Raw genomic sequence first — 13,721 nt, 5'->3', positions numbered from 1 at the left:
GTGAAGCTGAAGTGGCTTTCCTCATGGTAGTTTGGTGGGATACATCTGTGTTCAGCCAAAAGCAGGATATAGAAAGACACATGGAAATGAGCAAAACTGTTTTGGCCTTAAGGTTTGGTCCAACTCGTGTGTCGTGTCTTGCTTTGCCTGTTTGCAATAATCAGGACTGCTGGAGAAGTGGAAAAGCATGGCTTGAAAATCCCTGCTTTATTGGTCTCTTTTCTTCATTTTCCCATCTTATTGCAAGCTGTGTCGGAAGAAAGGGATTCTGAATGCTTGCAGTTTGTGTCCTCTTTGCACAGTTTACCATGAACATCTTAAAGCTTCTTGCAACAGCTGTGAAACAACCTAGGGCAGAGATAGGAAAACAATAACCCAGCAATAAAAGTGATCTGATTTTAGCCTTAAACGTGGGTCAGCTCTGGGTCACGCTGCTTCACCCGTCCCTCCAAACCCTCCCAATACTTCACAGGGATTTACAAAGGTTGCCGCGTTCTTTGTGCTCACTGCTGGGCTGGATAGGATCGCAGGGAAGTCAATGAGCTGTATAATTTATGTTGGAATGCCGACATGGAGCAGAGCAGGCATAAAATTACAACCTGATAGTGCTGTCGGAGGAGAGGGATCTTGGTTTTTTTGGATGGTCGATGTCATCTTTGGGTTGAGGCTACCTTGGGGGGAAGGCTGACCTGGCAGATTGAAGCTGCCCCATTATCTCAGCACGGGGAGCCAACAGGAAATGTGCTGTTCCCATTCCCAAAAGGGCTGGCAGGTCTTTCTCTTCCCCAGCACAGCTATTGCATTACATTTATTCAACCCCAGTTTTTGTAGCTTGGAAACTGCCTCTGTGAGGCAGCCTCTTGCAGTAGGGGCTTTGCTGAGCAGTTTGTGATGTGGGGCTGACAGCACCCAAAGGGTGTAGTTACAACTACAGTGCAATTTTCACATGCACTTTGCTTTCAGTTTGCCTTAAGAAGTAGCGATGCACAGAGAGTACCTGGTGCATTAGGGCACAATCTGGGGCAGTGTGGTGGGGCTGTAAAGCATTCCTGGGGCCAAGTGCATCATCGCTCTGGAGACCTGACCCTGGTGGGAACCCAGCTGCAGAGCTGAACGGAGGAGAGTCCTAAAACACTGGGGGAAGGGGAAACATGCAAGTGCAGAGCTTAGCTCACAGCCCCCTGCACCCATCCCAGATTTAACTGGCATATACTGAAACTGCAAACTGGAAGAGATGTGCAGGGATGGATGTTGGTGTGTGCTGGGCTGTGCGGTGTTGGCTCTGAAATGCAGAGCAGAAGGAGTGGATCCATAGAAGCATTCAGGTTGGAAAGGACCTCCAAGATTCCTAGGCCCACTCCCTCCCTACCATGCCCACTGCTCACGTCCCCATGTGCCACATCTCTATGTTTCTTGAACAGCTCCAGGGATGGTGACCCCACCACCTCCCTAGACAGCCTGTACCACTGCCTCACTACTCTTCCCAAAAAGAAGTGTCTCCTAAGAACCAACTTGAACCTCCCCAGTGCAATTTCAGGCCATCGCCTCACATCCTAAACCACTCATTCTTGCAGTCAATGTCTGCTTTAGTTTTCATAGGAAAAGGTTAACCAAATAATTTCATGTAAACACCCCACAGCTTAGGGATATTTACTTAATTTGCAGTCTTTCTGCTGAAGCTGTGCCACCAGCTTCAGTCATGGCTGGGCAGGGCACCATGAGAGATTTCCTTAAGCTGGATGGTGTGGCAGCTGTTAGAAAGACTGAGGAAACCCGTGTTCGTGTTCTGTTGCTCTGGGAAAGCCAACGACAGGTTAATAATGAGACTTCACTGATTCATACAGAGCTCTTTATTTTCATCTCAAGGCTTATAAAAACTGGAACTCAGAACCAAAACTCTTTAAAACTTTACATATGTACAGCATGAGAAATAAATAATGTTTAAAGTCATACAAAAACCAGAATATACAAACAGAGCTTTGAAACCACTCCATATATGGCAGGGTAACAAGTCTCGGCTACTCACCAAAGGCTCCAATCATTAAAACCTTTGCACAAAACCATGAAATAAAAAAGATCCCCAAATGTGCTTTGGTCGGATTGAAGCTCTACACAAACTCAGAACCTCAAAGGATGCACTCCATCTTCAGAACTCAGTGCACCACATGGCAGCACCACTTTCTGAGGTTGTCTCGCTGCATGCCAAAAGTTCAGAGTTGTTACACCAAGTATCCTCCCAAAACTTAGAAAATTAACAAGTTTTACCTCTGATACAACCCATTCTGCTGCAGCCAGTGGGACCAGCTGTGGAGTGCTGAGCTCAGAGCAAAGCCACGTTCATCTGGCACCAGGAATACAAGCAAGGTGTGGTGGCAATGAAGATGGGCTATTGGCTCAGTTCAATGCTTTACATGGAAATAAGGTCTTAATTATGCACTGGTACTACAGCAGCACTGGAGCAGAGGCAGACATTCTCAGTAGTTACAAGGACAAGTGCAAAGCTCTCCTGGAACAGTCCAGTTCCATTACCTTCCTCCTGTGCTGGGCAGCTGCTATTTGCCTCTCACAAAGATTAATTAACGTGGACTGTTGAACAAGGAGCAAGGACTGAGGAGAAAGGAGCAGCTGCCACTTTTTGCATTATGCCATAGGGACAGGGAGGACGGAGAGCTGCTTGGCACACAGTGATGCACAGATCTCAGCATCAGCCAGGCACAGAGCAGGTCTAAGGCAAGCAGAGGACAACCTGAACATAAGTGGCACGGTGCTTATCCCCACTCCTCCCCACACAACCCCACACAGAGTGTGTGCTGGTCTCACCTTCTCCAGCCCATAGTGCTCCTACAGTAGATGCCAACTGGTTCCTGGCATCACTGTATCCAGCAGTTCATATGGTTCTCTTCTCAGCTCCACTGGTGGTGGACCAGGACATCATTGCTGAGGTCTGGAGTTCCAGAGTTATCCTCTGTAGTCATGGTTAATGGGAGCAGGAAAGTCAGGGCAAGGCTAAATGCATCTCCCAGGCTGTCAGGGCAAGGAGCTGCAGTTATTCTGGGTCCAGGACCACAGTCCATCAGCTGCTCCCCAGTTTCTTTCATCTGATCCAAAGTATTTTGTCCTGCAAAGCTATTTGCTTTAAGTGCTACTAAGGTTTTTTGCCAGAGCATCTTCCCACTGTCATGGTCTTCATGTGTCCAGCTTGCTCCACTGTGGGTTTCAGGGAAATCTTCAGAGTGTGTTTGAGACAGATCTGGGAATAACAGTGAGGAAAAAAAACACCAATAAATGCAGAGGTTAAAAGGAATATCAAAGAATTCCTAAGAATCTCTGGGACAATGTGAAGTAGGTCACAAAGTACAGGTTGCTATTTTCATAGAATCATTAATGTGGAACTGTCCATCACCATTCTGTTCAAGAAAAAGAAAAAAGGAAAAAAAAAAAAAAGGAAAAAACTCAACTACCTTCCCAGCAGCCATTCAGTGGGAACCTGAAGCAGACATTACACACAGTGAACAGACTGCAAAGAAATTGCAGGTCTTGTCTTTAGGCTCTGCCTGTTCAGATTCACTTGATGGTGTTTACAGACTGAAATTTCAAGCAGGGAGCTGCCATCTCCCAGTGACTTGGCAGGAATGGAGAGCTGAAGAGCAAGCAGTTGCTCAGTTTCTGGAAGTAAAGACCATTTCCTGGAAACCGCCGTGCTCTGGAGATCAGAGCTGCTCCTCTGCCTCATGCAAAAGCTGTTCTCCACCAGCAAAAGCAGGAAGACATCTGCCTGCACTTCTTTTATGGGGTTATTGAGAAGCACATCAAAACAGCCTTGTTGCAGGAGCATTTACTTGATCATGTGGCAGAACAACAAGTTTTTGCATGGGGGTTTCATTCACATAATTGTTTGCTACTGTGTATAGCAGCCTGCTAGCTTCTGCCAGACCCGGGCCAGCACCAGCAAGCATTTATCAGCTGATTTCAACCAGGAAGGTTGTGCAAAGGGCTGTGCTAGCTCTAACAAGCACTAGGTCTCCAGATGAGAAACAACAAAGGATTAAGTTTACAAAATGAAATTTGTGAGGCTGGGCTTTGTCTTCAGGAAGCTGTCATTTGGTTAAATGAATGGGGATTGATTCAAAGTATGATTCAAGGCAGCCTGAAGCAATCAGGCTGTCACTGCTGGGATCAGGCTTGCCAGCGGTCGTGCTCTGAGGACAGATTCTGGTGTGTGGGACGTCCCCAGGGATCAAGGCAGGACAGGCATGCTCTGCAATGGGTGAGATTCCACTGCTGAGCCAGGGGAGATAGATGGAGATGAATCATAGAATCTATAGAGTTGGAAGGCACCTCTGAAGGTCATGTCGTCCAACTCCCCCTGCAGTGCACAGGCACCTATCACAGGTAGGTCACGTTGCCCATGGCCTGATCCAGCCTCACTTTGAAAGTCTCCAGAGATGGGACATCAACCACATCCCTAGGCAACCTGTTCCCATGCCTCAACAGAAGTGGTGGGAGTCAGTGCTGTAACACCATGGTAATCCTCAGCTGTGCCTCACTGATACACTAAGCCAAATTTAACCAAGGTATTTCTCTGCAGCTCAGGCTGAAGTGATCTTTTAGGTAATATTGTCCACCTCCAGCATTCCTCTGCTTTATAGGGCAGCAGTCTTTAATAGGAGCATCTAATCAGCTTTCCACTACTGCAAGGATCTTGGACTCATCCTCAAGTGCCCACACGCCAGCAACCAGGATTTTGACTGACTTCCCTACCTTCTTTTCCATTCATCTGTGCACTTCACAAACCAGAGCTCTTTGCCAGGAAATATGCTGGTCAGCTGGGAGTCTTCCACACAGAAAGCAAACCTGGGAGGAAGAAGAACTGGGAGTCACTGAAAGCTCTGTCTAAAGTTTAATAAACAAGACATAATATGGATTAGAACTCATTTTAGGACATTGCTGTTTGGTTTTATATCCTCTGTGGAGCATCTTGGTACATCATTACTTTGCCAACTGGCTGATGCAGTGCTTTCTATCCTATTGTAAAATTGCACTTGTGGATCTTTTTCTTTACCTCCCCTTTGTTTCACAGGTTCCAAAAAGAAGGATGCAGAACACCTCACAGATGGCAAGAGAAGCTTATTTAAAGCTGATCAATGTGAAAAAACTGTCAGCATCAACTGCTTTTGACAGATCTGGGTTATCTTCAGAGCAAGATGACAGAATTCGGGTGTGCTATGCTTCCAATCTGGCATGCACCTCCATGTAATGGTACAGTTCCAGAGATCTCATAAGGAGCAATATAGTGCTTAAGTTGGTGCTACCATGTTACCAGCTGCAGTTTTACACAAGCTTATGCCAGATCAGCATGTTATCATGTAATAAAGAGCCCTACCTACGCTTCGGGTATGTGCTCTTGGCACTGTCAGAACTTTAATCCTTCAAGTATCATTTAAACCACCTTGAAGTAGGCTGGATTCAGACCTCAGGGGGAGGCAGGACTATTCCAGCATCTAAATAAAGCAGAAGAACCTCAGATCTGATCTGCAGTGTCTGGTTCTGCTTCAGGCTTGGTTTGTAGCCTCATGCTGCAAGTAATCTCCTCCCACACCATAAAGATGCAGGAGGTAGTAACACTAAAAATGGGACAATTTAGGCCACCAGCTAAATTCACACCCTTTCCCCTTTCCTTGCTGGATTCTGAATGTCGCTTCTTTTGGCTGAGCCAGCTCAGGTGCAGTCCAACACCACCATTACCTCTGCTGCGTCTCCCCAGATTTCACACGTATCCGTCGGATGTGCAGCTCCTGGGAGGACCTGGCAGGCCGGTACCAGTAGCTCCTTAGCTCCTTCCACAGATCGTACCACGACTGAGTTGCTCCCTCCCAGGTGAGCTTTATTTTTAGAAGATCTCCCATGTCCTCTTCAGTATAGACCAGGAAGGTGTTGGTAGCATTAAGGCCAATTTGCTCAAGCCTGGAAGACAAGCAAAGACTCGATGTTTTCTCATGGAAGCCTGCCAGATGCTCACTCATTTAAAAAGAGCCTTTGCAGCTCAGCAAGTGCTTCACATTGAGTTGCCACCAGTTAATTACTGATTGTACTCAAGAAAGTGTTCAATCAACTCATCATGGATTTGGCTCAGCCACCTTTCCATGGCTTAAGGGTGAACGTCACGCCTCGTCTCCTTCTGGAGAGGCTAAAGGAGGTCAACAGCACATCCAGAGGTATAAGGGCCTGCAGGCTGCCCAGTGGAATAAAGCGAAAACAGAGCATTCAGTGATGAGCCACAAAGACCAATGCGTAGAGAACTGGGCACAAATTACGTTCTACGCAATTTGACGTAATTAAGTTACTGGATGAAGTACTGAATTGTGATCAAGTAGGTCTGCTAGACTCAAGTGTACTGCCAGTGTTACCAGAGGAAAAAGAATGATGCCACCTGGCCTAGCTCCAGTCACCTCACTGTCTAGGTGAGCACAGCAGGCAGCTTACTTACACTTCTAAAGAGAGGGGCTCAGATTCCCCGTTGGTGCCATGGAGGGTGACAGAGAAGGTGGGGTCAACCTCCCCCAGGCTCTTGTAGCTGAAGACATGCATCTTCATCTGATAGTGGTAGACTGGAGAGAAACAAAGAGAGCATATATTAACAGCAATACAAACAAAACAAACTGAATTGCATTGTGGCTTGGGTTGGAAGGGGCCTCGAAGGTCATAGAACTGTAGAACCATAGCATGATTGGGTTGGAAGGAACCTCAAAGCCCAACTAGTCCCAACCCATGCTATGGGCTGGCTGTCCCCCCACCGACCCAGGCTGCCCCACCTATGGCCTTGGGCACCTCCAGGGATGCAGCACTCACACTTCTTACCGCTGCCCTACATGGAGGTGACGCTCCTCACCTACCTCTAGATCTTCCCCACTACTGAACTTCAGGGGCACCTCAGACCCACTCCTAGAAATCAGACCACGTTCTTTTAAGAAGCATACCTTTGAACGGCATGTCAGCCCTGGTTTTTAGGTACATCTTGCTGTTCCTTTTGTGCCGTGTCCTCCTGGCGTTGTAGCCAATGCCGCTGCAGCGGTTCTTGCGGCAGCTCAGGCAGATGCCCTTCTTGAAGCGACTGGAATCAGTACATTGAAACGCGAAGCTTTGTTTATCCTGGTTCACGAGGGAGTCCACAAACAGGTGCACAGACCGCTCGTGTTCACACTTAACAACTTCACCAATTGCTAGAGGAGCAGAGTTGCAAGGGATACATTTGGTTTGAGTATTTGTCACCCCAGTAGGTGTTAAGACAGCAGCAGTGTTTCGCTGCCCAGCATGGGGCAGCGTGGCCAAAAATTGGTGTGTTTGTTTTTCCCTCAAACAGAAGCAATTCAAGAGGTTAGTGCAAAACGTTTGGAGAGGATGAGTCATGTGTTGGCTCCCCTCGTGGAGGAGATCAAAAGACAGCCTTAGGTTATGATCAGGTGTTAGAGGGACAACATGCTACTTCAAATCTATAAGCAGGTCTAGCTCCTAGCAATTAACTCCAAGAGCACAGATACAGTTCAGAAAGAAAAAAAAAAATAATGGTTTTCTCTGCTCTTGTATATCAACCCAAGGAGCATACTCTGATCAGCAGCAATAGAGGTTGTGAACTTACTGCCATAGGCAATGGCTCCCAGGACATCACTCAGCCCGCAGCCGGGCTGGAAGTCCCCTCCATTGGGGTAGATATCAACATGGCCCACAGGCATCTGGATCCCAATGCTGACACCCAGCGTTTCCCTCGTATAGGTATGAAGGACATCCACAAAGGCAGCATCATCAGGGGAAAGACGCCTGCTAGGGTCCACTCCTTCAAACATGGGGCCAGCAGGGTCCAAGCCTGGGTTGGAGACAGCACAAGGGACTGGGTAAGGAACTGGGGTGTTTGATACAGAATGGGTTATTTCCTACAAATCTGGAAAGAACTTGCTGCTGGGAGCCCTCCTAATCCAGGTGCTACACAGTCCCTGCTTCACTGCAAGTGTTGACCCTTCAGAGCTCTTCCCCATGATCTCACTAAGCTGTTCCGTTAGTGAGACCATGGAGATGAGCTCCACAGGGAGAACACTTGCTCACTCACTGAAGTTGTGCACCTGAGCCATTCCCCAACTTAGGCAGTTTTACCAAGATATTTATTGCCAGGCTCTGAGGAATTCTCACTGTCATATTTAAACATTTAAAGCTTTCCCTTCTACCGTGTCATAGGTTCTCCCCTGTTAAAATCAGCTTCTTTTCAGAAGCACTCTATGCTCTCCAGAGGAGGGGTTGCTGGTTTTGACCAAACACACCATGGGACGAATGGCATGAGCTCTGATCACAGAGCTCTGCCACTCAGAGGTTTAGGGTTTGGACAGTAAGGGCCTGAACAGGACTTCTGCTGAACTCACATGCAATTTCAAATACATTCAAAATCAGGTCCTCAGATTTTTCATTGATTCTTCCGCTCTTATCTGCAGTTCAAAGTAAAGATGCTCTCTCACTAGAAGAGACAATGCTGCCCCATGTAGGGAACTTGTTGTTTCTGACTCAGAAAGCCCAAAGCATTGCAGCAGCAGAGGGAATGAGGCTCTATGGGGAAGCTCGTTACTGTAGAGTGAATTGTAAGAGACTGCTTCAGGAGCCACTCACCTGTGATTCTGCCTATTTTCCCATGGACGTGATTACCAGCAAAGCCAGCAACATGGGCACCCAGGCTGTACCCGATCAGATGGACATTCTCCAGCTTAAAGAGAGGGATCTCCTGTAAGGGGAAGAAGAAAATGCTTAATAATTTGCCCCTGTGTTTCAGGATATGTGGCTTTGCCTCCATCTGCAGGACTACAAAGTCCAGTTCTAAGAACAGAGAAGGGGGGGGGGGGCAGACAAGCATGGTTGGTGCTTTCCTTCACCAAGATAAGCACCAGCTGAATGGGGTAGGTGATGCTTGTGGCACACAGCTTTCACCTACATAGGATGCTCTGTACTGAACTTTCTGAGGCAGCCTTGCATGGAGAGCTGGCAGAAGACCTCCATCTGGATTTTGCTCAGAACTCACTAGTGCAAGCAACCTGCAAAGCAGCATCTCCCATGTAAGCAAAGCATGGTGCAAAGGAGCACAGTCCTTCAGCTGTGAGCCCTTGCTCCACCTGGCCTTGGGGTTGGGGTTACATCAGTGTCTTCCCCACTTGCTGGCAAACACGCAACGTGACAGCAGAGCATATTACCTGCAACCAGTCGAGCAGCCTCGCTATGCTCTTCCCAACAACTTGTGTGTTGTTCACTGCATCGGTGTAGAGTTGGTGAGCAAGAGAAAGCCAGTCCACCACCACCACATTGGCATCCTTCTCCCTCTCCTGCAGGGCTGAGACCAAGCTGCCCAGCCAGGTCTCAAACATGCCACTCATCTGGAAGGAGATCTGAACATTAGCTTCTGGAGCATCCCAATCACACACTCACACTTTCACGGCAAATGCGTGCTCCTATGTAAACCCCGGTGCACCAAGCTAATTGGTGTAAGAGAAACAGGTTTTGGCACTTGGGCTGCAATGAGCTGCCACACCTGTAAAGACAGGAAGGAGAGGCACCAGCTCCCTGCATTTTATCGCTCTTTCCTCAAGAGCCTCAGCAATTCTGATGTATTGTAAAATTAGTCTCTAGCAAACTGCAGTGCCATGGCAAAACTGGTTAAGTCCCTAGGTGGGACATGAAATGCAGAAGCAGCTTGTTGAAATCTGCCTGCCTTCTGTCCTTGGAAAGCCAGGAGCACATGGCACAACTGTGGATAAGAAGTAAGAATATAAAAATCACAGAATGGCTTAGGTTGGAAGGGTCATAAAAGATCTGAGGACCATAGAAGTTGGAAAAGACCTCCAAGATATCCAACCCAGTTCCACCATGCCCACTGACCACGTCCCCGAGCGCCACATCTAAACAGTTCTTGGACCCTTCCAGCCATGGATCTGCTGGAGTTGGAAAGGTCCTCAAAGATCACAGAAGCATGAAAGATGGACTATTCCATACAGAACACCCTGCTCCAGCCCTGTGCCATAGAAAGTCCACACCTCCATCAAGTGTCACTTTTACAATGGGCATTTGGTCACACCTCAAGGAACAAACCTCAGGTTCCGCCGCCTGTGCTCTCCTTGCAGAGGCACGGAGTGATGCAGAACAGGTGTGCAATTGTTAAGTTCAACGACTGCAGCATTCTTAAGTTCGGTGAAGCTGCACCGGCGCAGCGCTCCCCACAGACTGCAGCGCTCAGCAGCTGCCCCAAACCTCCCGATCACAGCCCCTGCTACGCTCCCGATACCCCCGCTCACCGTCCACCCGTGGATGATGAGGAAGGTCCTGGCCGTCGCGTTGAAGCCACACTCCTCCAGACTCCGCTCGCTGCCCAGTTCCAGCGCACAGCCCTCATCCTCGGCGTCGGCCGAGCGCCGGAGCCCGAACTTCACCCGCAGCCGCGGGCTAGGGGGCGCGCTAGGGGCACCTGCGAGCACGGAGCAGCGGCTCAGCGGGATGGAACGGCGCAAGGGAACCTCCCGCTGTACCCCCGGCCCGCTGTACCCCCGGCCCCGTACCTACCTGTGGTCCCCGCGGCGAGGCAGGCACCCAGCCCGGCGCACAGCAGTACCAGCACCACCCGGCTCATGGCGCTCCGGGAGCGCATCGCCGCCGCCGCTTTAAGACCCCGCGCGGGGCGGAGCTCATGGCCCGATGGGGCGGGGCTCGAGCTAAGCGCGCCGCTCATTGGGCACGCCCTCCTTGACGTCACGGGCAGAGCCAATGAGAGTGCGAGGAGGGGGCGGGGCCAGGCGTTGGGCTGGGCTTGAGGGAAGCGGCGTGGGGAGCGCGCACGTGGGTAATGCGGCGGGTGGGCGAGCGGGGCAGCGCTGCGGGTCCATCCCCGGCACTGGGGGTGGGCAGCAAAGGGCAGCACCGCTCACCCTGCTTTTCATCACCTACATTTTTACTGCCTATATTGTTACCTACGCTTCCATCCGTACAGATCCATAGGGCTCATCAGTGATCCTTACACTCTGCCCCGCTGTCTCTCGGCCATACTCCGGTGCACGTGGCTTTGCTGGTCCCTTCTTCTTCCCGTTTCCTCTGTTACTCCTCTGTGTCGCGGCAGAAAGCAAGGAATGTGTTGTGCTGCAGGAAAATGAAAGTGGGGAAGGTTTTCCGAGGAGAAACGGGGTAATAGTGCTCTGAGGACCGGGGCACCTTACCTCTCTGGTAGATACTGATGCAGAGAAGCACCGTGATGGAGCTGTAGGTGTCCCCTCTCATTGCAGGGAGTCCAACCACATGGCCTTTAAAGGTCTCTTCCTCAGACCATTCCATGATTCTGTAACCTGGCTTCTGTGAGTCTACTCTGACGGAGGAGAGCTCGTTTGCTCAAGCCAGAGGTAAAGTTCATTGCTTTAGGTGAGAAATTCAGCATCAAGGAGTGATTATTGCTCATCTGTAAATTCTTAGTTCCACATAAGAGTATCTTACACAACTCTTCCTGTCTGGTTATCTGATTTCCTTCCTTTCCCCATTGAAAGGGAGTGGGATTTGCAGAGAGAATAATTGCTCCATTTTTTCAAGTTATAAAACGGCTTTTCTTTTCAATTATAAACCATGGCTCAGGCAGTAGGATGTAATGGGATTGGTGTTAGCTTCCCTCTTGGCTCCTTTCCTCATCCCTTTCTCTGATGCCAGGAGAAGCAGGGCTGCAGAACAACCTGACCTGGGACCTGGCAGCAAGGACCTATGCCAGGGGTGGTGGCACCCGAAGGCCCCAGGGAAATGACATCCCGTGGTCACCCTTGTATCCCACCCAGTCCTTATATCCTATCTTATTCCTACATCCCACACTGCCCCTATATGCTTTCCTGCCCCTATACGTGACACAGTTTCTGCTGTGGATATTTCTACTCTGTGAGCATCACAGCAGGGTGCAAGCAGCCTTGTGCTTTTATTTCACAGCCATTCCTTTCCCCTTTCCTCTCCCAACACTTTCAAACTCCCCATGAATGTGTTTTAAAGGGTCCAGTGCTTCCCACCCCTCGGTAGGGACGAGGCTGATCTCCTTCAGATTATGAAATCAGCTCACATGTGGCGTTATCCATTGTCATTGAGCTCTCTTTGTCGGAGGAGCCCCCACTCCTACCCCTAAGCCTATTTCTTAGGGCCACACCATTCAAACCCCTAAGCCCCGTGTAGTAAAAATCACTGGGGGAAAATCAATGGCAGCCAGCAAGCCACTATACTGCTTGACTATTAATGGTCCTGCTAGCTGCAAATTTACTTTACCACAAAGTCCCCAGCATGTAATCCTTCGATGAATGCCTTTGATTGTGAGGGAATATTTACAGCTGACCCTGCCAGCAGTCTGCAGACCTGCACGGGGCCTCCTGGCCCACAGTAAATCCGCTGGCATCTGTTGCTGGGTTCTTATCGAGCACATGCTCTGTGGCTGCAGCGTTTGGGCTGTAGCCCTGGCAGACACGGTGGGCCTTGAGGAGTAAATCCCCACATTCCTCTTCAATGCTAAGTCTTGCTCATGTTGTCAGCCAGTTGGAAATGGCTCGTACCTGCCTCCAGCCACCCCCATGAGGGTCTTTGATCCCAGCCCCTTCCCTATGGCACACCCCATTGATTGTAGCCACTTCTCCACAGCACGTTCCCATTTATCCCAGACACTCCCCTATGGCACATTCCCGTTGATCCCAGTCCTTCCCCATGGCACATCCCCATTGATTCTAGCCACTTCCCCGTGACGTGTCCTCAAATCCCAGCCACTTCCCCATGGCACATCCCCATTCCTGCTGCTGGACAGCCCTTCCCCATGACCGAACTTCTTGGCCGCCTGCAGTGCTTGCTGAGCAAGGATGGGTTGGAATTGGACAGGATGACCTTGTTGGTCTTTTCCAACCGTAGTTATCCTATCATTTAGGTTTTAGGAATTAGGTGGAATTTCTCTCTTCTCATGCCTTTCCCAAGCACTTATTTTCCATCCAAATTGTATGAATGCTAAACGTGTTTGGGCTTGAGCTGGCTTTGGATCCATGCCCATTGGCAGTGCAGTGGGGCTGTGTGTGGTCAAGGGAGATGTTTCCTCCTTTATGAGGTCTTCTTTTTGGCGGGGCATTGGAGGAAAAGCTCAGGGCATCCTGCAGAGCTGAGCACCCAGTGCTGCACCTGTCTTAATGCTCCTGCAGCCAGCAAAAGAGAGGTTCCCCAAGCTTCCCAGTGCCTACAAGAAAGAAAAGGAGCTAGTTAGTAAAACCAATTGGTTTCTTACTTTTGCAAAGCCAATTAGAAATAGCTTTCATTCTCAGCATCATTACTGCTAAGTCACACCCCACCTTTACTGTTGCACATTCCCAATTTCTTTTTGCTGGAGTGACAACTTGCACACATTATCCCTCTACTTGTGGTCCTGGCTGATGTTTGAGAGATTTTTTGACAGTGTTTTCTTTGATTCCTACTGGATGGGAGTGGCTGGTATCGTAAATCACCAAAAAGGCGGCACACACGATCTCTTGTTTTGCAGAAATGGTGTGACAAGCAATTTTGAGGCAGAGCAGCAAGCAGTACCAAGGTTAGGGTACCTACCACTTGCTCTTCATGCTGTGCTCTTCCCTTCGGAACCTTTTGCTGCCTGGATGGTAGCAGCATTTAACACTGCCTGAGATGGAAAAAAGCCTGAGCCACAGATAAGCAGCATC

The 13,721-nt window shown here is 49.3% G+C and overlaps 1 protein-coding gene across 1 annotated transcript; it reads right to left on the bottom strand.

Annotated features, from left to right (window-relative positions):
* Positions 1 to 3,228: 3,228 nt before the first annotated feature.
* On the bottom strand, positions 3,229 to 10,651 carry LIPG (lipase G, endothelial type; the record flags this gene model as incomplete). Its single annotated transcript, XM_079549032.1, has 10 exons — positions 3,229 to 3,250; positions 4,762 to 4,854; positions 5,746 to 5,964; positions 6,488 to 6,608; positions 6,978 to 7,220; positions 7,637 to 7,861; positions 8,650 to 8,761; positions 9,225 to 9,404; positions 10,320 to 10,489; positions 10,585 to 10,651. 10 exons carry the CDS (start codon positions 10,649 to 10,651, stop codon positions 3,229 to 3,231), a joined length of 1,452 nt encoding a protein of 483 aa, XP_079405158.1.
* Positions 10,652 to 13,721: the final 3,070 nt, after the last annotated feature.

This window comes from Tetrao urogallus (genome assembly GCF_951394365.1).
Source record: "Tetrao urogallus genome assembly, chromosome: Z".
NCBI lineage: Eukaryota > Metazoa > Chordata > Aves > Galliformes > Phasianidae > Tetrao > Tetrao urogallus.
Note: the sequence above shows the minus strand (reverse complement) of the source record. Positions and strands in the feature narration are given on the sequence as shown.